The following is a 23,853-nucleotide window of genomic DNA, read 5'->3' on the forward strand; positions in this document are numbered from 1 at the left end:
ACGGTGATGATGGTGATGGTGATGGTGACGGTGATGGTGGTGGTGATGATATGGGGTCAAACAGACTCTGAGTCTGACCATCTGTGGCAGTACTGATATTTTCAAAACACCTTCTGTCCCCACTGGGGATGAGAGGGCTACACAGTCCCAAGGGAGATGAGTTCCCCAGACTTTGGAGGTTTCCTATGACCTTCACCCTGTTGTTTATTTCCACTCCTGGGCTCTGGATAGGAAGTCAGGTGCTTGCGTGCACACATACACATTTACATTCATACTCTTCTGCGGTTTTTACAACTTAGTGCCAAGCTGCCCCTGACCTTCTGCTAAGCAGTTTGGAGTGAAAAAGACTGAGGGTGACGACTTCATGCTCTATGAGCTTCCTTCACGGGCTAAAAATAATTTCTCTGACAGAAAGTCCCCCACTGAAACAAGCTGTGCCTTTGGGCCCCCAGAGCTCAAGTCCAGGAAGCAGCTGTGCCATTGGACCCCATCTCTTCTCCCTGAGGCAGTCAGAAGCTTCGAGACCTTCTGATTAAACTCAGTTCAATTCTGTGAAGTCAAACCCAGTGACCTCCCTAGCATCTTGCTGGAGCCCCCGAGTGGCCCCTGGAGGAGGAGGCAGGAGAAGGCTCAGAGGACCAGGATACTCTGGGTTGAGGGGCTGTACCTGATAAGATGAGTCTTGGCCTATCCTAGGACATGCAGTACCGTACCGTATGTGCTGCTGCCAAGGCAGCCACCCTGGCTCCGGACAGGCTTGGGTGCTTACGTCAAGGTACGTGAATAGCAAGCCCCCAGCTCAGCCCTGGAGATCGTGGAAAGGTCCGTGTGACCGACAGGCTGGGGCCCCAGCCCTACTCACACCCAGGACAGAACACAGCTTAAACTGATTCTTCTTTCTCTCCCGACACCCCCTCTACAATAAGCATTTCTTTGGGGGTCAGTTCTTCGGCTGTTCCCCCCGCCCACAGCCTCAGCAGGAGCCCCAGGCTCAGTTCCTCTTGCCACACTACCAAACACCTGACTTTTTTTCCCGGCTCCTAACTCATTCCAAAGCACTTTTGCATGAAGTCAGAGGACTGTGGAGCTGCCAAGGGCCTGGGTAAGTCCAACTGCAGAGGAGGAAGCTCTGGCCAGGGAGCTTTGCCCAAGGTCAGGGGTAGGGTTGGGACAGGGCCCATGTTCATGGCCCTCCGTCAGAGTTCTTTCTGCTCCCACGTAGTTGGCAAACCATGTCCCACGAAGCGCTAGGGTTCCGCGGAAGAGACTAGGCATGAGAGAAGATGAGGGAGCAGGGGCTCACCACCCACTTTGTACTTCCTGCCCAGCAGCTCTCCTTGGGTCTGTCTGACCCACTGCCTGAGGGGGCTGACAACCACTGCTCCTGCCTCCTCCACCTCTCCCCTCAAAAGTCCTCTCACCTCCTCTTGATCATTTCCTCCAGCAGCCCAAGGAGCCCCTTTACAGCATCTTTTCACTTTGCTGATCGGCTTATTCCAGGCACTGAGCTAGATGCTGCCTCACCTCCATACAGAACTTCATGCTTCCCAAAGTAGTTTCATCTTCCTCTTTCATCCTCCTGGCAGCCGTCTGAGGCAGGGAGAGCAAGGATTACTAACCTCTCTTGAAATAAGGAAGTAGACACAGGAAAGTCAAGCTGTTTGCTCAACAAGCCGTTCCAAGCACGGGCTAGAACTCAGTGCTCCTGGCCCACGTGGGGGTGGTGTCCATGACCCGCACAGCTTGCCAAGCACAGATGCCCAGGCTCCAGGTTGGGTCAGCGGGAACCTGGGTGTTTCACAGCTGATTCTAATGGACATCAGCAGTTGAGAAGCACTGCTCTGAGTCGCCCTCAGAACCAAGTGTCGGGGGTTCTGTCTGGAAGTGGAAACTGGAGATGGGAGAAGAGAGGTCAGAAGCCGAGATCTTTTCTTTGGTTGACCTGTTTCGAGCTCACCTCTAGGTGCCGAATTTATTCAGTGTCTTCATGGAATAGAATATAAACTCAATTCACCTATCCAAGTCTCCTTAGTGTGTATTTCTAAGGATCTGCCAAAGTTATTCTTCCATATGACTTCTCATCCATGTGAACTGAAACCATGGAGTTCAAAGTCACACACAAGGAAAATACCTTCGACCATTACTCAAACACAATTATACAGATGAGTCATCAGCAACAAAGTCCCAGGGGACAATCACTTTCCAGTCCTACCCCTGGACACCTCTGTATCTGGGAGTCAGGAACAGCAGTCTTGGCATCCAGGGAGCCCCACGTCTTTCCCAGGTTGTCCTCCACCCAAACTCTTGGATATCTCATCAGCCGTGCCTAAGTGCAGCTGAGGGCACTTCAGAAACAGCGTTCACAGAGCCGGAGCGGCAGACTGACCCCTTCCGTGTTCTAGATCTTGTCTCCCAGCACTCCTGGACTGGCCAGAGCGGATCAGTGGCCTCTTCTGGTGTTTCATCTCTTCTTGACCTTGTTTACAGAGTAATGTTCACCACTCAGGGCCCCTTGTCCTTTCTTTTCTTGGGTGAGCCTTCAGAAAGCTTTGCAGATGCCAACGCCAAAAAGGACCTTGGAAGGGAAGTGCCCATACCCTCCCAGGACCCTGAGACCCTCTCTCACCACTCTGTTGGCCTCCATGTCTTCCCCCCAGACAACGGGACCACAGTGTAGTGAAGGAGGCAGCCATTCTCGGAAGGTTCTTTGGCCTCCTGGCCATGCTCCAAAGTCAAGGCTAATCCGCCCAGGACAGCTTGTCCCTGGCTGGGCTCTAGCCCCCAAATGATTCACCCAGGGGACAGGACACAATGACAAAGGCGCCAATCAGAGAAACTTACGAGATTGGGGGTCCAACTGGTTTGATTTCACTAATCAGGATCTTAAAACTCCAATAAGTGATTGTCCCAAGGCCACGGGGCTAGTTAGGATAGTCAGCTGTGAGCTGGTTTTAGAACCCAGCTCTCCACCAACTCTGAGTCTCATGAGCTTTCCCCACACCAGGCCACACCCCCACCCCAAAATGAGAGGGAATGAGTCAGCCTCAGAAAGACAGTGACTTCTCAGTCTACCCTCTTCTTCCTCCCCTTAAAAATGATTGTTTAAGACTTCAAGACAGTGGTTTCTAACCCATAAAGTCCAGAGAATTGGCAGAACAACTCCACCCCCTCCCCACCCCTAATTCCTGGGGATTCTTGGTTTGGGAGGTACAGGGAGAAATTGCCCACAATGCTGCAACCATCTTGTATACACATGCTTGTCACTGATGCTGGAGGATTCGTGAGTATGGCTGAGCCCTCACTTTCGAAAGGCAAATATCTTTGGAAGAAGCAAAACATTAAGCCCTAACCCCTCCACGTGACTCGGTTATTAAAGGGATACTGCGCGGAGCACCCTGTCTTCCCAGAGACCAGCGCGGCCTGAAGCGAGCAGAAGTCCTCCAAGCAGAAGTCCCAGGCAATACTTCCTCCATTCAGAGGGGCGAGCGGGGCCGCAGAGGGAAGAAGGGAGGGAGAGGTGCAGGCTGGACTCCGAGACAGACCGAGGCAGGTGGCTGCCTCCCCCCATCCCACCTCCCCACCCAGAGAAACAGAATCTCCCTGGGATCTGGAGGATGACCTCTGGAGGGCTGATGGTTTAATTTTGGGCACCAGCCAGGCAGAGACCCACAGGGAGCCAAAGGAGTGTGGCTTCCTAAGGCCCCATTTGATGGCCATCTTGGGTTCAGGTCAGAGCCATCATGGGAGGGAGGAAGTCTGCTCGATTCCCGAGCTCAGGAAATGGATGTGACACCTTCCCCAGCTTGGGTCAGGACCACATCCCAGGCCTTTCCTTTGCCACATGACCCAGAGCCAGCTGGTGTCTCTGGATGCGGCTGGAAGTCAGAAGAGCTGGGCTCTGCTCCTTAGTGTCTTCCTAACCTGCAAGGTGACCGGGGAACACTCCTCACTCCCCTGCACCCAGCTCCACTCATCCATATAATGCAGATAATACCTGCTTTGCCAACCCCTTCAGAATATTTTAAACATCAGATGATGTTTAAAAGCATTCTACAAATGTCAGGTATAACAACAATAACTTCCTAGAAGAGCAAAGATGCCAGGCCAAATCTCAAGTTCCCCGAGTGGGCAAAAGCAGAACCAGTTTGGGACAGGAGCAGAGCTGGCCCACCTTCCCTCCACTTCTTCCGACCCTCTGTTTCTGGGGGGTCAGTCAGCGAGCCAAGAGAGCTCCTTCTGCCCGGGGCTCCTTCTTCCCATCTGCCTGCCAGAAGCAGCTCATTCAAGGAGTCACGGACACCTTACGGGTAGCCTTGCTCTCTCCAGGAGGTTCCAGCTGGCCTGGGACAGGAATGGGCCGTAGCTATCAACACTCCTGGGGCCCAGGCCTGGTCCTGCCGAGCCCCGAGTAATTCCTGCTGTCACTGACTCCCACTTCCAGTCAGGCCTGACTCACCCAGAAACTTCCAGGGTCACTTCCGAGGCCATGTGTGGCTTCCCCTCTCCCCTCCACCATCCCAGACTCCTCCCATCCCCATTGAAGTGAGGTGACTCTGCACTTCGCTCCCAACGAAACTCACACTCAGGGGACATCTAAACAGACCTACTCGTCAGGGCATGTCTGTCTGAGAATGAGTGACAGGCCCTGTCTGGGGGCAGAGCCCCTGAGGGCCCTTCACGGTTCTCAGAAATGGCAACCCAATCAGAGAGGCCATTCTCCAGGCCAGCCTCGTCCTTGTAAGCCAGTACAGGGAGCAACAATAAACCCCTCAGACACGCCTCAGGCCTTGAGAACGTGGCTTTGACTGCCAGAGACAGCGAGAGTGGCTGTAGCTCCCACTTGAGGGCGCTCTGCTCGTCCTGCTTTTCTGAAATCAGAGCTGAGGTTTCCTGGTTTGGAGGGCCTGCCACACGGGCCTGCGTGACCACAGGGGCCCTGCGCCTCCTTCACTGCCAGCAGCCTTGCTCCCGTTGGTGGTGCCAAGCCTCCCCACACACCTGCTCAGCACTGAGGGGTCCTTAGCAGCTCTCACCCCCACCTGCCAAGAAGCCCAGAGAAGCCGCCCATCCCAGGTCTGCTTAGAGGAGAGTACGCAGGAAGGTCAAGCCAAGGGCAGAAGCTGGGGAAGCAATTAGACACAAATACTGCACCCTGTGTGCCCCAGCCCATAGATCCTTCCAGAAAAACTGCTTCTAGATGCCAAGACGCCAGATCTTTCCACTTTCTCTCCCAAAGGGCTTTAGCAAATTTGCAACAGGGCACTTCTGCTCCTTCTGTTCAGGACCCCCGAATCTCATCTTCTTACTTGGCCTCGTGGGTATTTTTCCGGTAGAGACTTGTAGAACTGGAAGGAAACTTAGAAACTAACTAGCCCAACTCTTTCACTTCAGAAAGGAGGAGTCTGAGGCCCAGAGAAGGAAGAGAAATTGCTGGAGTCACCTAGTGAGCTGGGGGCAAAGCTGGGCATGAACACAAGGTCTCTGACCCCTTGCCCTGGTCTTTCACTCAGGGTTCAGCCTGAAACAGACCTGACTTCCTCTCCTCTCTGACATTTCTTTCTTTTTTTGGTGAGGAAGCTTGTTGCTGAGCTAACATGCCAATCTTCCTCTATTTTGTATGTGGAATGCCGCCACAGCATGGCTTGATGAATGGTGTGTAGGTCCACGCCCAGGATCTGAACCCATGAACCTCAAGGCCACCGAAGCAGAGCATATGAACTTAACCACTACACCACCGGGCCAGCCCTCTCTGACCTTTCTTAACCCTTTCATGGCCATGTCTTGCCTACTCCCTGAGACTAAGCCTTCCTGGGACCACCCATCCATCCCCCTAGCTGTTCCCTACAAAATATGGCCTCCCAATGACTGCAAGCCAAGGGCTCTGACGCCAGGCTGGGTCTCCACACAGCTCTGTGTGGAGATTTGGGGAAGGACTGGGGTGAGGGTTAAGCTCCCAGAGGTCACCAGCACCCGGCCCAGCCCTGCACTTGCCCTTAATCTGCCGTTCTCTGGTGTCACCAGGAGGAGAATGCAGGGAGGGGCTCGCTGTCCCCATTGCCACGAGACAAAGGACAGTTGGTTCCACAAGAGCTGCGTGAGGTCAGCTCTTAGCTATCTGAGTTCAGGATGGCAGAGGCCACAAGACTGGACCAGAAGTGCCGTCCAGAGTCTGGGTCATGAGAGAAAGGAGAGAAGATTGCATTCCCATCTGCTGCCCCGTGAACTGCACGAACTCCCAAGGCCTTCGAGCAAACCCATCCATCACCTTCCATTATCACTCCACAGCTTGGAACGCCACAGGCAAAGACGTCTAGAACACCCAGGGCACTCTAAGATGGAATGTTCTAGAAATCTCATGTCTTCCCTGGGAGCAGACTTGCTCCTGGTTTATATCCCCAAGTGGCCCAGACCCCTGAACCTCAGACACATGAGCCACGCTTTTCCAGGTGAGTGGTGGCTCTGTCCTTCCTACAGGCCAGGCCTCTAAGCCCTCCCTCGGGCTCCCTCTCTGGACATCCCCACCCCTAGGGAGGAATCATTACAGGGAATTAAAGCCCAGAGCAGCTTCCTTCTCAGGTGGATTTAGTGTCACCAAGGGGCTGGACTCTCCGTCGCGTCTCTTCAAATACTGAAACCAGATGCTGTTGCCACCTGGGAGCCTTAGGCTATTACCTCCTGCCATCTACTCCTTAGTTCTCACGGGGCTCCCCTGGAGAAGGCAAGGTCAGAGCCAAGGGCAGGGCGGAGGGTGGGGCCAGAGCAAGTGTACATTCCGCACTCGCTGTCCCCAGGGTGACCCTCCCTGGTCAGTGCCGAGGGCCTCAGCGGCCTCCACCAGGCCGCATCTGAGGAGCTCCAGCAGGCTGCCTGCTCAAAGGGTCCCACCCCGAGCTGGACAAGGGCCCCAGATCCTGCACACAGCCTGAGTTGGGCTTGTGTTTGTTTCCTGTGGCTGATGTAACAAAGCACCACGCCTGGGGGCTCAAAGCAATAGAATGGGTTCTCTCACAGTTCTGGAGTCCAGAGGGCCAAAATCAAGGGGTCGGCAGGGCAGTGTTCCCTCCGAAGCCTCTGGGGGGCTCCTTCCTGCCTCTTCCAGGTTCTGGTGGCTCCCGGCAATCCTTGGCTGTGGCTGCGCCTCTCCAGTCTCCGCCTCCATCGCACACGGCCTCTCCCTCTGCCTCTATCCTGTGCCTCTCCTCCTTTCCTTCCAAGGACACCAGTCAGATTAACTATGTCTGCAACCACCCTGTTGCCGAGTGAGGTCACATTCTGAGGTCCTGGGAGTTAGCACCTCAATATATCTTTTGGGGAGATAGAATCCAACCCATAATCTGTCTCCCAATTCCCACCCCTCCCAACTGCCTGCCTGGACACCCTCTCACTTCTCCACAGACCCTGCCTCACCTGTTCCTCTCACCAGCCCATGACCCACTGCCTCCATGACACCTTCCGGTCCTCACCACGCCAGGCCACGTGGGTCCCCTTGCTGACCTCAACTGACTCAGTGTCCACACCATCGACCCTGAGCCAAGTGACCCAGCCCCCCGCCTGTGTAACTATGACAGGGAAGGGGGTGTCTGTTCCAGCTTCCCTTCCAGGCTGTCATCTCCTCCGGGGCAAGAAGCAGGCCCAGTACCTCCTCCCGTTCCCAGAGGGCCTGAGAAGCATTGAGCATCAAGACTCACACGCCAAATTCTTCAAGAAACCATTTTCAGTCCTCGTGGATTTCCAATCAATCTCCTTGAGGGTCAACCCCATTGCCCCTCTCCTCCCCCACCGCCGGCCCTGGCTGCTGTCCGCTCACACTTCACATCTCAGCTTGAGGCCTGACCCCTCAATACTGAAGTGTTCTCTCCTCATTCCCACAGCACCTGTCACCCTACACGACAGGCTTTTTTTTAACCTGTGTCCCCGTGGATGATAAGCTCCCTGAGGCCAGCACCCACGGCTTGTTCCCAGTGGGGTCGCAGGTGTCCAGCATGGGGCCTGGCAGACATCCCTGCCCAGGAAACATCTGCTGGACGCCCTGAGAGCACCTGACAGGAACGAGCCTCCTCCCTGGGTCAGCCCTGCTCAAGGTGCAGCTCAAGGCCATTTGCTAAAGGATCACGGAGGAGCTTAGCTAAAAGTTCCATTCCTGGGCCCACTCCTCAGACCCCCTGAATCACACTCAGGGAGGGCAGGGGGCCTCAAGGTTGCCTCTTTAACAAGCACCGAGGTGATTCCTACTCACATGAGTATCTGAGAATCACTACCCTTGGGTCTTGACCATGGGAGTCAACCTATACCCATCTTCCCAGGAAGCTACTGGTTGCAAAGGGCAAAACCTGCCCATAGGAGGCTGTACCAGGTCTGCCCCTGGCACCCTGTCCCAGACTATGGTCCATCTCCAAGGCCACAGGGGCTGATGCCCCTCAGCTCTAGGACACCATGGGTCTGGAGTCTAGCTGGCCTTGCTTCCCTGTCAGGGCAGATTCCCAGGAGGAGAGCACAGAGAGGCAGGAGCAGCTGGTGGTGGGAGGCCCTCACAGAACCCACTCAGGGGATGGACCCTGGTTGTCAGGCAGAGCTGCCCCGTTCGAGGAGCAGCACTGGGGATCCTGTGACTCTGGGGGAGGGAGAGGAGAGAGTCAGGAGCCTGAGTTTGCTCCCCTAATCAGCAGGGGGACCTTGAGCAAGTATTTAAACTGTTCTCTGTCTGTTTCATCAGTAATAAAATGGAAAAGAAAAATACCCGCCCGGCCCACCTCCAGGTTGGTTGTGCCCTCATTCCACTGCTATGGATGGAGCACCTACTGTGTGCCAGGTAGCAGGAGGCTCAAAAGATATGCAATGGAATTCTGAAAGCTGGCTAGTACTCGAAAAGTATAAGGTATTTCTTCCCAAACTTTTTTTAAAGATTGGCACTTGAGCTAACACTTGTTGCCAATCTTCCCTCTTTTTCTTTTTTCTTCTTCTCCCCAAAGCCCCCCCAGTACATAGTTGTATATTCTGGTTGTGTGTAGGTCCCTCTGCCTCTGCTATGTGGGACGCCACCTCAGCGTGGCTTGATGAGCGGTGCCATGTCTGCGTCCAAGATCCAAACCCACGAAACCCTGGGCCACTGAAGCGGAGCGCGTGAACTTAACCACTCGGCCACAGGGCCAGCAACAAGTATTTCTAATGTTAAGACAAAATCTGGGGCCAGCCCCGTGGCTGAGTGGTTAAGTTTGCACGTTCCGCTTTGGCAGCCCAGGGTTTCACCGGTTTGGATCCAATGTCGCAGACATGGCACCATTCATCAAGCCACGCTGAGGTGGTGTCCTACATGCCACAACTAGAAGGACCCATAGCTAAAATATACAACTATGTACCGGGGGCTTTGGGCACAAAAAGGAAAAATAAAAATCTTAAAAGAAAAGACAAAATCTCCCCAAAACATATGTCCACATAGAAACATTTACACTGATGTTCACAGCAGCATTATCCACAATAGCCAAAGGTGGAAACAGCCCAAATGTCCACCAATAGATGAACAAATAAGCAAAACATGGTCTATCCACACAACGGAATATTACTCAACCATAAAAAGGAATGGAGCACTGACACATGCTACCACATGGATGAATCTTGAAGACATGATGCTCAGTGAAAGAAGCCAGACACCAAAGACCACACATTGTATGATTCCGTTATATGAAAGTCCAGAATAGGGAAATCCACAGAGACAGAAAGCAGATTAGGATGGGAGGTGGGAATGGGGAGTGACTGCTGATGGGTACCAGCTTTCTTTTTTTTCTGAGGAAGATTAGCCCTGAGCTAACATCTGCTGCCCATCCTCCTCTTTTTGCTGAGGAAGACTGGCCCTGAGCTAACATCCGTGCCCATCTTCCTCTACTTTATGTGTGGGATGCCTACCACAGCATGGTGTGCCAAGCGGTTCCATGTACACACCCAGGATCCAAACTAGCAAGCCTGGGGCCACTGAAGTGGAATGTGCGCACTTAACTGCTGCACCAGCAGGTGGGCCTCCGGCTTTCTTTTGATGTGATGAAAAATGTTCTAAAACGGACTGTGCTGATAGTTACACATATCTGTGAATACAGTAGTCTCCCCTTTTATCCATGGGGGATGTGTTCCAAGACGCCCAGTGGATGCCTGTCACCACGGATAGTACCGAACCCCACATACACTATGTTTTCTCCTATATATACATACCTATGATGAAGTTTAATTTATAAATTAGGCTCGGTAAGAGATTAACAACAATATCTAATAATAAAGTAGGACAATGATAATAATACACTCTAGTGAAAGTTACTTTAGCTCTTAGCAATCTCAGCATATGATTTTGCTTCTTTCCTTATTAAGTCGGGAACTTTCACCTTTTCACTCAAAGGGAGCACCTTGTGGCTCTCTCTGGCATACCCGAATTGCCAGCATCACTAGCTCTGCAGTTTGGGCTGTTATCAAGTACAATAAGGGGGACTTGACCGTAAGTGCTGAGACACTGATAGTCGATCTGATGACCCTGAACGGCCCTTAAGTGACTAACGGGTGGTAGCGTGTCCACTAAGGAGACACTGGACAAAGGGGTGATTCATGTCTCAGGAAGGATGGACCAGGATGGCGCAAGAGTTCATCACGCTACTCAGAGAGAGGCACAATCTAAAACTTATGAATTATTTATCTCTGGAATCTTCCATCTAATATTTTCGGACCACGGTTGCCCTCGGATAACTGAAACAGTGGAAAGCAAAACTGTGGATAACGGGGAACTACTATACAGCAAAAACTATTGAATTGTGGGGCCGGCCCCATGGCCGACTGGGTAAGTTCCCACACTCCGCTTCAGTGGCCCAGGGTTTCGCCGACTCAGATCCTGGGTGCGGACATGGCCTCACTCATCAGGCCACGTTGAGGCAGCATCCCACATGCCACAAGTAGAAGGACCCACAACTAAAAAAAGTATATACAACTATGTACTGAGGGGATGTGGGGAGAAAAAAAAAAAAGATTGGCAACAGTTGTTAGCTCAGGTGCCAATCTTTAAAAAAAAAAACTATTGAATTGTACACTTTAAATGGGCAAATTGTACAGTAGGTGAATTATATCTCAATAAAGCTGGTTAAAAATATATATATAGGGCCTGCCCCGATGGCCTAGTGGTTAAAATTTAGTGCACTTCACTTCAGTGGCCTGGGTTCGGTTCCCAGGCATGGAACCACACCACTTGTCTGTCAGTGGGTGTGCTTTGACAGTGGCTCACGTAAAACAAGAGGAAGACTGGCAACAGATGTTAGCTCGGGGCAAATATTCCCCAGGAAAAAAAAAGATGAAGTGCCTTCAATTCTTTTCTTTCTCTAAAACCTTAGTTAAACCTGTTGTCTACCATCAAAATCTATCTGCAGTCTAAGCCTTTCTTCCCCAACTCCCTCAGCTCCCTGGCCCAGGAGCTGTCACCTCCCACCTGGAGTGTGGAACAGCCCCTCCCTGAGCCCCATGCCCAGTCTGTTCTCCAAGCACGCTCTCCCCCTGCACACACCCTCGCTGGCTCCCATCTCAGTAGATGAGAGGCCACATCCCATGGTGGCCTGGGGGCTGACACCCTTCAAGCCAGGCCTCCCTTTTTACCCCATCTCCACACGGGCTTTGCTCTCCTGCCTCACTGAGCTTGCTGTGCTTTCTGTGGGAATGTTCTCCTCACATAACCACCTGCTCTCTCCTTTCCTGCCCTAAGTCTTGGCTCCTTATCACCTTCTCTCCAAGGCCTTCCCTGGTCACCTGTTTCCCAACCAGCCTTCCCCTCGCCCTTCCCTAGTCTCTTTCTCTATTGCACCTATAAACATCTGATAAACTGTATAACTTACTTATCTAGTTTCTTGTCTGTCAGAGATTTTGTATCTCAGCACCTAGAATAGGCAATGGATGAATGGACGGATGGATGGATGGATGATGGATGGGTGGATGGATGATGGATGGATGGATGGATGGATGGATGGTGAATGGATGGATGGACGGATGGTGGATGGATGGATGGACGGATGGTGGATGGATGGATGGATGGATGATGGATGGGTGGATGGATGATGGATGGATGGATCGATGGTTGGATGGATCGATGGATGGATGATGGATGATGGATGGATGGGTGGATGGATGATGGATGGATGGATGGATGGATGGTGAATGGATGGATGGACGGATGGTGGATGGATGGATGGACGGATGGTGGATGGATGGATGGATGGATGATGGATGGGTGGATGGATGATGGATGGATGGATCGATGGATGGATGGATCGATGGATGGATGGATCAATGGATGGATGATGGATGATGGATGGATGGGTGGATGGACAATGGGTAGATGGACGGATGGGTGGATGGATGAATGGGTGGATGGATGACGGATGGATGGATTATGGTGGCAAAAGGTAAGGCCTTCCCTCAACTCAGTGGCTGAGAGTTCCAGAAGAGAGGAGATTTAGGACCAGGATTCATAACCAGAGAAGTACCCACAGGCTGAGTCACTTAACTTGCCCAAGCCTATTTTTTTGTAATCATACTGTTTTAAGAGTGGCTGCCTCACCAGCTCAGAAGGTTGCTGTGATAACCATGAACTGGATTCCTGAATTTAAGACCCTCCCCTTAAAGACATAGAATCTAATTGAAGAGGGAGGTTGGCAGGCAGGAAGGGAGAACTTGCCTCTTGGCAGCAGAGTCTCAGCCCTGACTGGGGATGTCGACCCCAGGGGCTTATCGTGGGAGCTCCTGAGGAGGTGGGAGGCATTTGGGGTCAGACGTTGCAGGAGCCAAATCAAGTGTGTGCAGGATCAGAGGACATGATCAGGAGTGTGGGACAAGCCAGACAGAGGAGAGCTCGCAACGCAAGGTTAAGGGGTGCAGACTGGATTCACTGGTGAGCATTTCTGGAAAGGCTAGAACCCCTGAAGACCTGTCTCCCACCCCTGCTTTCCTCCAGAACCAGGACAAACCATGGAGAAGGCAACAGAGCCAGAGCCACCAGCTTCCAGAACTGCCCCGACACACCAGACTCCAGGCTGGGGACCCCTCATTCTGCCATTAAGAGGCCTAGATACCCACCCTTCCAGTTGCGTGCCCCTCCTGCTGGCCAGGAGAGCGAGGAAAGGCAGAGATGCCAAGACGCGAACCTCTTGTCAACGTTGGCAGAGGATTCACCCTGAAGTTCTTTTTCCAAGTGGCTTCTGCAGGGGGTTAGGAGGGGGCCTCCAGGTCCTGCTCACTCTCCCGCTGTGCCCAGGGCAGGAGACTGTGAGGGCTGGACGTGGGCACTTAGGTGGGAGAACTGAGCCTAAGGTCCCACGGCACGCCAGGCCCTAGTTTCTGGGTTCTCAGCCCACTACTTTCTCCATCACACCACCAGCCGGGAACCAGGCCCCCTGCCCTCAGCACCTGCCAACTCCAACTCGCTCTGCACCTGAGCACACCCACCAGGGACTGGAAAACTCTGCCCACTGTCCTCCCCACCACCACCACTAGGCTGGGCAGGTGCTCCCGGAATTCCCTGCCCCCGACCAGCTGTCCCTCGATTCATTCAGCACACTTGCCCTGGGTGTGTCAGCAAAGCTCCAAATTAGCCACTGGGGCAATCGCGTGGGCTGTGGGGCCAGAAAGAGGACTGAGCAAACGGGTGACATTGGTGCCCAGGAGATGACTGCCACCTAGGAAAGAGACCAGAACTAGACGCTCAGAACCAGCAACTGCTCAAAAGTCGGGGTCCAAGGCGAAGGAACCATGGGGGGCGAAGAGTGTCCCCCAAAATTCACGTCCACCCAGAACCTCAGAAGTTGATATTGCTTGGAAACAGGGTCTGTGCAGATGTAACTAGTTAAGATGAGGTCATACTGGATTAGGGTGGGCCTTAAATCCAAAGATTAGTGTCCTTATAAGAGGAGGAGACATAGACACACAGGGAGAAAGGCACATGAGGACAGAGGCAGAGATCGGAGAGATGCGTCTGCAAGCCAAGGAACGCCAAGGATTGCCGGGGTCTCTGAGAAGCTGGAAGGCAGAGCTGACACCTTATTTCAGAGTTCCGGCCTCCAGAATCAAGCTCTGTGAGAGAATCCATTCTGCTGTCTTCAGCCACCCAGGGGTGGTCATTTGTGACAGCAGCCCCGGGAACCCACACCTGAGCGTGGCCCCAGAACTCTTCCTGACTAAGCTGGTCACACCTTCCTCAGCCGAGGCCCCGTCCCCACCCCAACGCTGCTCTCCCTTCCTCTGCACCTCGGCTGCTTATTTTTAGACCCTGATTACATCTGCCTTTTATGGAGTCCTACTCATATCATGAGCCGGGACTGACTCCCCTCCTGGTTTGCAAGCTCTTTGAGGACAGAAAATCCCAAGGATATTAACCGTCCTGAGAAGGAGAAGATATGCTGATGGGCCCCCAGTTGTTCGTGTTTCATGATATTTGAGGAAACCGGTGGCAGATGTCAAGCCGCAGGCACAGTGACAGCAGTGATAACCTATAATTATTGTCATAGTCCTTTAACCTAAAAAGTATCTGATATCAAAAACATTTTAAGCATCCGATAGCCATTTTCTTATTTTAGTCACATAACAACCCCATGCTGTAAACAGGGCAAAGTATTATTATCCCTTTTAACGGGCCAACAAACAGGTGCAAAACTGGTAAGGGGCTTGGTGGCGAATGACAAAGCCAGCACTTGCTGTGTCCTCGAGTCCTGGTGCGCAGGTGGACTGCGCTCCTCCTCACATGGGCAGCCTCAGGTGAGAGGGTCTTGGTGGGGAGGCTGCTGGCCTAACTACCGATTCAGAAAGGAAACCGAGGCAAGAGAGAGAGGTGGACTCGCCACCGGACTTGTATTACTGTCAGAGCTTGTACCCAAGTTCATTCCGCCGGGAGCATGAGCCCAGGGTGGGCTGTCCCAAGCCACGGCGAGTGCTGTGACTCTCCCTAATTTCAAGACCCCTTCCCAGGTCCCAGGGACATTCCTGGTGTCGTGACCTCCTGGGATAAGCTAGGGAGATAGGTGATCTTCCACTACCTGACACTTAGAATAAAGGGAGGAGGGAATGCACGGAAAGTGGAGCAGCCCACGAAGGGGCTAGAAGCTTGTCTGGGGGGTGCAGGTGTGCAGGGAAGGCAGCTGTGGAAATGCCATGCACATCAGAAATGTAATTTTCCAGACAACAGTTACATCGACTCTTTACCTATTGCCATCTAGGGAAAATTCTATGGGAGACAACTGGGCTGGCCGAGGTCCTAACCCAATGGCCAATTGGAGGAGAACCAGGGGCCACAGTTCTGGCAGTGACTCAGTAGGGAAGGGAGGGAGGGGGCTCCCAAACCCCAGGGTTCTCCCCTGGCCTGGTTCCAGGCTGAGCTCCCAACACAACCCACTTCCTACAGGCCTAGAACTCCAGGCCAGACTTTGCCTGCACCTGTTTGAGCTCAGAATGCAGTCCCTGCTCTAGAAGGATCCAAAAATATCTGAGAAGGAGGAAAAGGGGGAGGGGCTATCCAGAAGGGGAACAGGCTAGAGTAGCTGAGGGCTTAGGGAAAGAGCCACTTGCCTCGGCATTCAAGGCCCTTTGCAATCGGTCCCAACCCATCAGGGTGGTCTGATCTCCCCTGAACAGGCGCCCCACATTCTAGCCAGAGCCAGTCTCATCCTGTCCCTGCCAGTGCAATGCTCTGAGCTTCCTGCTCCTGGCTTTGATCACTGTCTTCAGATGCTCTTCCACCTCCACCTGCACGGATCATCTATTCATTCATCAGACTTTGAGTGCCTTCAATGAGTCAAGCGCTATGCTGAGCATTGGTGACGCAGCGGTGAGCAAATTAAACAATGCACAGTGGTCACTTGGGGCTGACAGCCCAGTGGTCGTCCCCTTACTCCCAGTCTGGCTGGAACCCTGCCCGTCCATGAGGCCCGTCTTCCAGCCCTCCTCTCATCCCCAACCAGAGCTGCTGGGGCTGTCAGCTACATTTTTTTTCAGTGTGTGTCATCTCCCCAAATAGAAGGTCAGCTCCAGGGGCAGAGACATAGCCCAGTCCCGCCTGCACAGTATGGCCGGCCAGGACCTCGCAAGGGGCACAGCCTGGCCTCAGGCTGGAGAGCTGGGCCCTTCAGAGGGCGGCACACATCTGCCTCACCTTCCTCATGTCTCCTGTCGAGCTCACACCTTGTGAGATTAACCAGCCCCTCTTCCCTCTCCAAGGTCCTGCAGTGTCAGAATTTGTGTTCACCCTCATGCTTCTTGCTATTCACATCCTGCCCCTCACCCCTAACCATGAGTCCATCCCAGTTTCCTGACCCAAGGTGGGCTCCCCAGGGACGGCTGCATCTCCCATCTCTTTGGGACTCTGCTGAGCCCTCCTTCTCCCTAGAACTGGCCACAAGGCCCGTACTCATTCTGAGCTGACAGGGGATTAGAGGCTCACAGGTCTCAAGGTTGTGAAGGACAAGCACCCTCGTAGGGGGTCCACCCAAGGGTCAAAGGAGAAAGCCTCTTTTCATCTCTTAACACCTTTGCAATGAGCCTGGGGAGCCAACTCAGATGGGCCCACATCCCACCTGTAATCCTTCTGGGCCCCAGGATTTGGAGCTGGATGAAGCAATGGTGACTATGCTTTCCCGGGTCCTGATAACATGATCCCAGGAAAGACAGGCTCCTGGGACGGCGCCAGGCAGGACCTGCCCACTGGCACCATGGTTTCATGGTCTTCTTCAGAACTGGGCCCCTGGGCACTCCCAGCAGCAGGGCACCACGGGGCAGCCCTCTCTTCGCTCTGGCAGAAGCCAGTTCTGCCACACAAGTCCCCCACCCTGAGACTGGGCAGCTCAGGAAAGGCTGCTCCGGAGCCCTCTGTGAGGGAGGACGAGGAAGTGACCTGCAGCAGGCATGTCCCTGGGGTGGATAGGGCCCTGGGACCTTGACTGTGAGCAAAACCACCTTCAGGGCTGGAGAGGGATGAGGCTAAAAGTAAACGGAACAGGACTTCTCTGACCCCAGAGAAAGACGACAGCACAGGCGACATAGACCAGGAAATGGATGTCTCCAGAAACTCAGCTAAATCTGACCCCTTGCATTTGCTGAATTATGCAAGCCCCCTCACCTCCTGCTAAGGACTCCAGGGCCGGGGGTGAACAGAGAGGACGGGGCCTCCAGAGCACTAGGCAAGCCCAGCTCGGCAGTCCTACAGCCATGCCCACCATGGCTCCAGTTCATTCATTCATTCACTCACTCACTCCCTCCCTCCCTTCTTCAGGACCAGGGGGGGAAGCCTCACTCTCTAGGTCAACCCCTCTGTGCTCAGAACCAGTGGATTATTTACTGCCTCAATGCTGTGATTTAGGGACTTTGGATAAGACCCTGCCCACAAAAGCAATGGGAAATTCCACATTAGAGATGCATTCCTTGAGCTAAAATATTCTGACTCCTTTAAAACAAAAAGTGATTTGAGAAAGTGACAGTCCAAGTGTTGAGCCATTGGCCCTTTTTGGAATGAGTTTCAGAGCCTTTGCTGATCGTGTGTCTCAGTAGGGGGGACAGAGCAGGGCCAGTGTAGGGGGAGGGAAGGAAGCCACCAAGAGGGAGAAAAGAGCCCCATGGGGTGGATGTGGGAATCTGAAGACAGATTTCTAGCTCCAAGTCCTGGAAGGCCCCTGAGAAGGCAGGTGAGGGGTCTCTGAGGGGCCTGGACTCCCAGAGCAGATCGTGAGAGAACACAAGCCAGCCCATCAACTCGCTCCTCTCTCTCAGCCTCCTCATCCCAAAATGAGCCCCACCAATGGGCCACGGGGCCGGGGTGTGGGGCCTGAGGGCTCACAGCCAGGAAAACACCCCAGAGGGAACCTGAGCCTGGGCCTGTCTCTGTTCCACAAGGGAAAACGAGAACCGAGGTCAGTATCTGGGAAACTTGGGCCACGTACCTCTGCGCCAACGTCCACTGAAGTCACCAATCCTGCAGGAGTCCAAACAAGCACTTTTCCTGTCTGAATGAACACCTCGGACGGAGGAGCATGGGGTCAGATTTTGCCCTCTTCTCTACAGCATCGGGTTGAGGGGGCCGGCTCACCAACAGCGAGACACTCACACTGGCTGTGACTAACATGCTGATTCACTGACTTCATCTCCTGGCCTCATCTCTTCCAGGCTCTGTCCAGTCTTTCTCCAGCCCTGGAGACCAGGCTCCGGACTTGGCCCTGCTGTTCGCTACCATACAACTCGGGGCAACCGGCCTCCCTTCCCACCTTCCCGGCTTCTTGAGAAGATCGCCCTGGTTCCTTCCCCTCTGCAGCCCTCCAGAGCGATCCCCAGTGTAGACGTGTAGACGCCCAGGAGCCACACTTCCTAGATTAGCAATCTGGCTTGCACTGGGGCCACTGAGTTTACCTTGAATGTGCAGTGTCCCTCTGAGGTCTCTGCAATGCCATGGCATGTGTCCCCTAAGACCCACCTCAGACCTTGTCTACCCTCCTCAAGCATCTGATGTCTCGCTCACCTCCTCTCCCCTTGCGTTTGTCAATCTGTCCCTCTCCATCAGGACCCTCTCCATTGGCCCATAAACACTTAGTCTTCTCCAACATTAGAAAGAAAATTCTCTGCCTCTGTACCCCCCGACCCTTACTCTTGAGGTCCTTTCTCCCTCCAAATTCAATGTTAAAAGTCTCGCTGTCCGCCTCCTCACAAAACACGCGCAAGCCCCTCGATCTGTCAGTGACCTCGTGGGTGTCAGACCCACGCCTCATCCCCCTCAGCCTCTCTGCAGTGTTTAATCCTGTTGACCACCCCATCTAGAATGCCTCCCGTCCCTGGGCTTCCAGGTCACTGTCTCTTCCTGGATGTCTTCCCATCTTGCTGAAACCCACTTATCCTCCTCTTCTTCCCACTCCCCAAATCTACCGCTCCCTTGCAATCTCACACCCTCACCCTCATCTTTCCCCAAAGGAATCTCATATCTGGATCCCTAGACCTGACTTTCCTCCTAAATGCCAACCCCACCTTTCTAACTAAAATCTCCACCCAGATGTCCCACCGGTACCTGAAATTCATGATGACCCAAATCGAACTTTTTAATCTGTTCTTTTACGTTCCTGGTTTCCTTTTCTGGCAAGATCATGTCTCCGATGACCTACAGTAAACCCACGAGCGCTTCTTCCCCGCCCTGGCTTGCCGCGTTGGTAGTCCAGTAGATTCTACCCAGCTCTCTGCTGGGTCTGCCCCCTCTCCATCCACACTCAGTCACCTGAGTTCACACCCTCTTACCAGCATTTCTGACATGGTTGTCTAATCAGCCTCCCCTCATTCTACTCCTCCCTACAAACAACTGCCAGGTGGATTTTTCCAAAGCCCTCAGTGGTTACCCTCTGCCTAGACAGCAAAGTCCTCATCCTCAGCCCTTCACACCTCAGCCCCAACCGAGCCTTCCAGACAGAATGCCTACGACCCCCACTGCACTCTGCCCACCCTAATCCCAGGCAGAATAGCAGGTCCTTTCACGACTCGTGTTCCCATCTTCCCTGACACCATGAATCTACTTATCCTGTTCCTTTACACAGAACTCTCTCCCTTCCATCTTTTCAAGTCTGAATCCCACTGTCTTCAAGGTCCAGGTCAAATGTTCCCTCATCTGTAAAAGATTTCCTGATCCACTCAGTTAAAAATCATCTCCCACTTCCCTCCATCCCACCTCTCTTTGCCTGTACCTCCCCAGGACATGTGCATCTTATTTGCACATGTACAGCCTCAAGGTGAAAGATGCCCTCTCTCCCCTCCTGGACTATAAGCACGTCAGGGACAAGATGCCCATCTGAATTCCTCCAGTACCAGACTTAAAAGATAGCAGGTACAGGGGCCAGCCTGGTGGCGCAGCGGTTAAGTTCGCACGTTCCGCTTCTCGGTGGCCCGGGGTTCGCTGGTTCGGATCCCGGGTGCGGACATGGCACTGCTTGGCAGCCATGCTGTGGTAGGCTTCCCACGTATAAACTAGAGGAAGGTGGGCACGGATGTTAGCTCAGAGCCAGGCTTCCTCAGCAAAAAGAGGAGGACTGGCAGTAGTTAGCTCAGGGCTAATCTTCCTCCAAAAAAAAAAGATAGCAGGTACAAAATAAATCTGGGATGAATTAATGAATGATGAAATGTGGCAAGGTGTTTGAACGAAAGGGCTTTGCACACTCAAGAGATACGGACATGTAAGGTTGTGCAGTGAGTAGGTCTGGATTTGGATTTGGGGTAGGGAAGGGGCCCAGGAGAGAGGCAAGCCCAGCTTCCCACAGCAGCAGCTTCCCACCCTTTCCCACTCCCCAAGCCACGACCCTTGTTCCAGACCAGGAGGCACAGCACCCAGACCCTGGCCACACCCGGGAGGATGCATCCATTAGCAAATCCCACACTTGCACTTCACACTCGACGTGAGAATTGTGGACTAGCTGCTCCCCACGGGCTCGTCCAGCTGCGCTGAGCTAGGGGTCAGGAATGAGCTGAGACAGCTCTTGCAGGGGGCTGGAAAGGCTTCCGGGGTCTGCTCTCTCCCCAAGATCCCTGAGCTCACGACCTTCTCTCAGCAGCCCTCCCCATGGGGAACCCCAGCAGCTGGGCTGCCCTGTTGAGGAATCGTGAACACCAGCCTGGGGTGGGTGAGGAGGGGGTCGCGAAGGGTGGTCACCATTCACCCTCGTCTCTCAGGGAAGGGTGGGCGGGTAAGCCCTGGCGTGCCAACCTCTCGCCATTGGGTCAGCGGGGTTGGGGCCAGAGCAGACTTGCAAGTCTGCAAACCAGGGCAGGGCTGGAGGAGGAAAGATGAACAGACTCGGAACCCTGTCTTTCCCCAGGGTTGCATCAAGTGGAAAACAAGAAGCAAAGATGTCTCAAATTCAGCCTAACAAACACCAATGGCTTAAACCCAAAGAAATGCCTTCTGGCCCCCCCCCCCCCCCCCACTCTCCGAGGACGCAAAGGATCAAAGCATCATTCTTGCCCTGCTTCCTGCAGCGGCTACCCACAGTGGCCCCTCCACCGCTGCCTCACATGCCCAGACAGGCAGCGGGGCGCTCCAGGATCCAGGGAGGCCTGTCAGCCAGCGGCCAGGGATGCACAGGAACTCCCAGGTGGGGTGAGACTCCCCCTGGGCTGGGCATGCCTGTTACTAACTCACTGTCTGACCTTGAACACTTCTCTTCCTTCTTCTGGCTTTCACTCCCTCACCTGGACCATGAAGAGACTGAGGAAACCATCTCAAAGCTGCTTTCCCTGACCCTGAGCAGGCCTGTCACAAGCCAGGTCTCCAAGACAAACAGGAAGACCCTGGTGGTTACAAGGGACTGGGGGCAGCGGGCCGGGGGGGTGGAGGTGTCTGGTGACTGGGGCCTGGCGGCTCCATCTGTGTCCTGGCATCAGGAGGAGCACTTGGTCCCTCACTAGGGGACGAAAGGGGAGGCTGTGGAGCCCATCACCTCAGTCCAGAGGGCAGACAAAAGAAGGAAGAGCAGCTCTATAGGGGCCCCCTGCACCTCCAGGAAGTAGGAACGGGGCAGGGGTTAAGGAGAATGCCTGCCTGCCTGCCACACAGCGAGGGGCAAGCAATCGGGATGGAAATGAGGATCCAGCAGTGGGGCAGGAAGTTCAGGAGCAAAGCTGCTGCCTTTGGACCAGGTGGCGTTCACCAGGTGGCACAATTCTAGGGGAAAGTCAACCAGCAGGAAGGAGTGTCCTTATGGGGGTAGGGGAAAGCCAGCTTTATGGTTAAATCTGCCAGTGGGTGCAGGAAGAAGCCATCTTTCTGGGTATACAATCTACAACTGGAGTCTTGATAAACCACCCCAGGATAAGAGCCCAGGCAGTGAGCAGGGTGAGAAAAGGAGGGAACTCTGCACACTGGCGGACAACCCTCCCTGGAAGTCAGGCCAGGGGCGCACCGCAGAGACCAGGAAGGAAAGAGCTTGCAAAGAGAGGATCTTTGCACAAGGTGCCTGCCTGCCTCCTTTCCCCACAGCAAGATCCCCCAGCGAGGCCTGTGGAACATTCCAGAGGTCCGGTTCCCTTGCTAGGAGGAAAGATAAAGGATGTCCCTAAAAGGCTAAAAGTTCCTGGGCATGCTGTGTGGAAGTGAGGGAGGTGGCAGCTGGGGCTGGGCAGAACAGGGGAGGGGCTGCAAAGGGAGAGGGTGGCAGTGGCTTGGGGCTCAGGATCCAATTACGTGGCTGTTTCCATACTTAGCCACCTGACAGCCGCTTGGAATCCTTGCCACTCCAGCCACTGCAGCCCCGCAGAGCCCAAATTAACTCAAGGGCAGACAAGGGCAGGGCCCAGCAGCACATGGAGGCCAGAGCCCCCCACCTTGATCTCCCACCCTCTTGAGGGAACGGCTTCTGCTCCTGCCCGCCATCTGCTCTCCATGCTGGGGCTGGGACCTCAAAATACCAAACCTCAAAGATCCAACAGACTGGGGCTCTGGCCCCCATGGTCCCCTGTGCAGATGAATACTGCCAAGTCATGAAAAGACAAAGCGGGGGGCTTGGATTCCTGGGGGTCCCCAGAGCACCCCCCAAGCATTGCCAAGGGGAACCCAGCCCCAGGAGTCTCTGGAACAGAGAGGTGGCAAAATGCTCTGGTATCCCCTCCATGCCTATAAATAACCCCCACGCTGTAACCCAAGCCACCGCCTCTGCCACACGAAGTGCTGAGATGTCAAAGGAAAACCATGGCACGCAGGTCCCAGCCCCCTTCTAACGAAGCCCCCAGCCTCGCCACATGCTACTCCAGAATGGGCCCGTTTCTCTCCTGAACTCTGCGTCCAATTCTGTTTCCAGCCCAGTCCTCAAATGCATCTCCAATGCCATCCCGAACTGACCCTCACTCTATTCTGTTCCCCAAACGACCCCCAACCCTGCCCACTGTGTCCCCCTGTCCTCCATGATGCCAAGCCAGGCAGGCTCCTGCCCCATCTCCTCCAGGTTGGAGGGTCAACTCAACGACCTCCAGGGGCCCCTCCAGCTCCAAGATCCAGTTATTTTGTCCATCCAGGAGGCTCCTCCAGTCTTGACTTCTGGGGTCCTCTTCCTCAGCACCTAAGGCCACACCTCCCCTCCAGCCCCCTGCTCAGGCCTCACGCCCGCCTGCACCTCTCCGTTCACTGCTTCCACTTCCTCTGGCCTCCCTGAGAGCCCCGTAGCTGCACTCTGCTTCTCTCTGTTCCCAGTTCCCTCTCCTGGGCCCCAGGGAGACGAGAATGGAGAGACCGTGAGACCAGCCGGCAGTAAAGGTTTGCCATGGGACCCAGGAATCACAGAGGCCTCATCCTCCATCTACCACCCTAGCCGCCTCGCCCCCACCCCCAGTAAACATAAAACCTTGGGGGCGCATGGAAGTTGCAGTCCGGCTGGCCAGCAGGGGTGGGGGTCATACGTGCTTGTCCTGGGAGCAGGAGCGACGCCACAAAGCAGCAGAGCAGGACCAGCGCCCTCATGGTGACTGCCAAGAGAGCCCAGCTGCTCCTTGCCTCTATTTATAGGGCCGGTGGCAGCAGGGCGGGGGAGAAGGGTCACACAGTCACTAGGGCAACTGGGCAGACATGATGGGGAAGAGATGCAAACCCTCGAGGCTGCACCGAGGCTTGCTGTGCTGCTGTGTGCGGTGCCAGCCGCCAGGCCCCGGAAGGCAGGGCACTGGCTGGATTCTCTCCCCTGGCCACCCTGGGGTCATGTGACATGGGTCACAGGCAGGGGGTAGCGGAGGAAAAGTGGGGTGGCCCTAGGGTTCGGTCTAGAAGTCAGGAACCTGAGTCTTCCCATTCTTTGCGTTAACTTGATCAAAAGTCTCGGGCAGGTCAATGACTTTGACATGCTTCAGTTT

General features: G+C 54.2%; 1 protein-coding gene across 2 annotated transcripts in view; it reads right to left on the reverse strand.

Annotated features, from left to right (window-relative positions):
• SRL (sarcalumenin) overlaps positions 1-23,615 on the reverse strand; it is a 39,958-nt gene extending 16,343 nt beyond the window's left edge. The window contains exon 1 of one of the 2 annotated variants that reach the window (XM_046668331.1): positions 23,407-23,615. In XM_046668331.1, the coding sequence (XP_046524287.1) occupies positions 23,407-23,467 (61 nt within the window). In that variant the 5' untranslated portion in view covers positions 23,468-23,615. The remainder of the gene's footprint in view (positions 1-23,406) is intronic. The other variant, XM_046668332.1, reaches the window with a different exon arrangement.
• Between the last annotated feature and the right edge of the window lie 238 nt (positions 23,616-23,853).

The sequence above is a fragment of the Equus quagga genome, chromosome 7, assembly GCF_021613505.1.
Source record: "Equus quagga isolate Etosha38 chromosome 7, UCLA_HA_Equagga_1.0, whole genome shotgun sequence".
Taxonomy (NCBI): domain Eukaryota; kingdom Metazoa; phylum Chordata; class Mammalia; order Perissodactyla; family Equidae; genus Equus; species Equus quagga.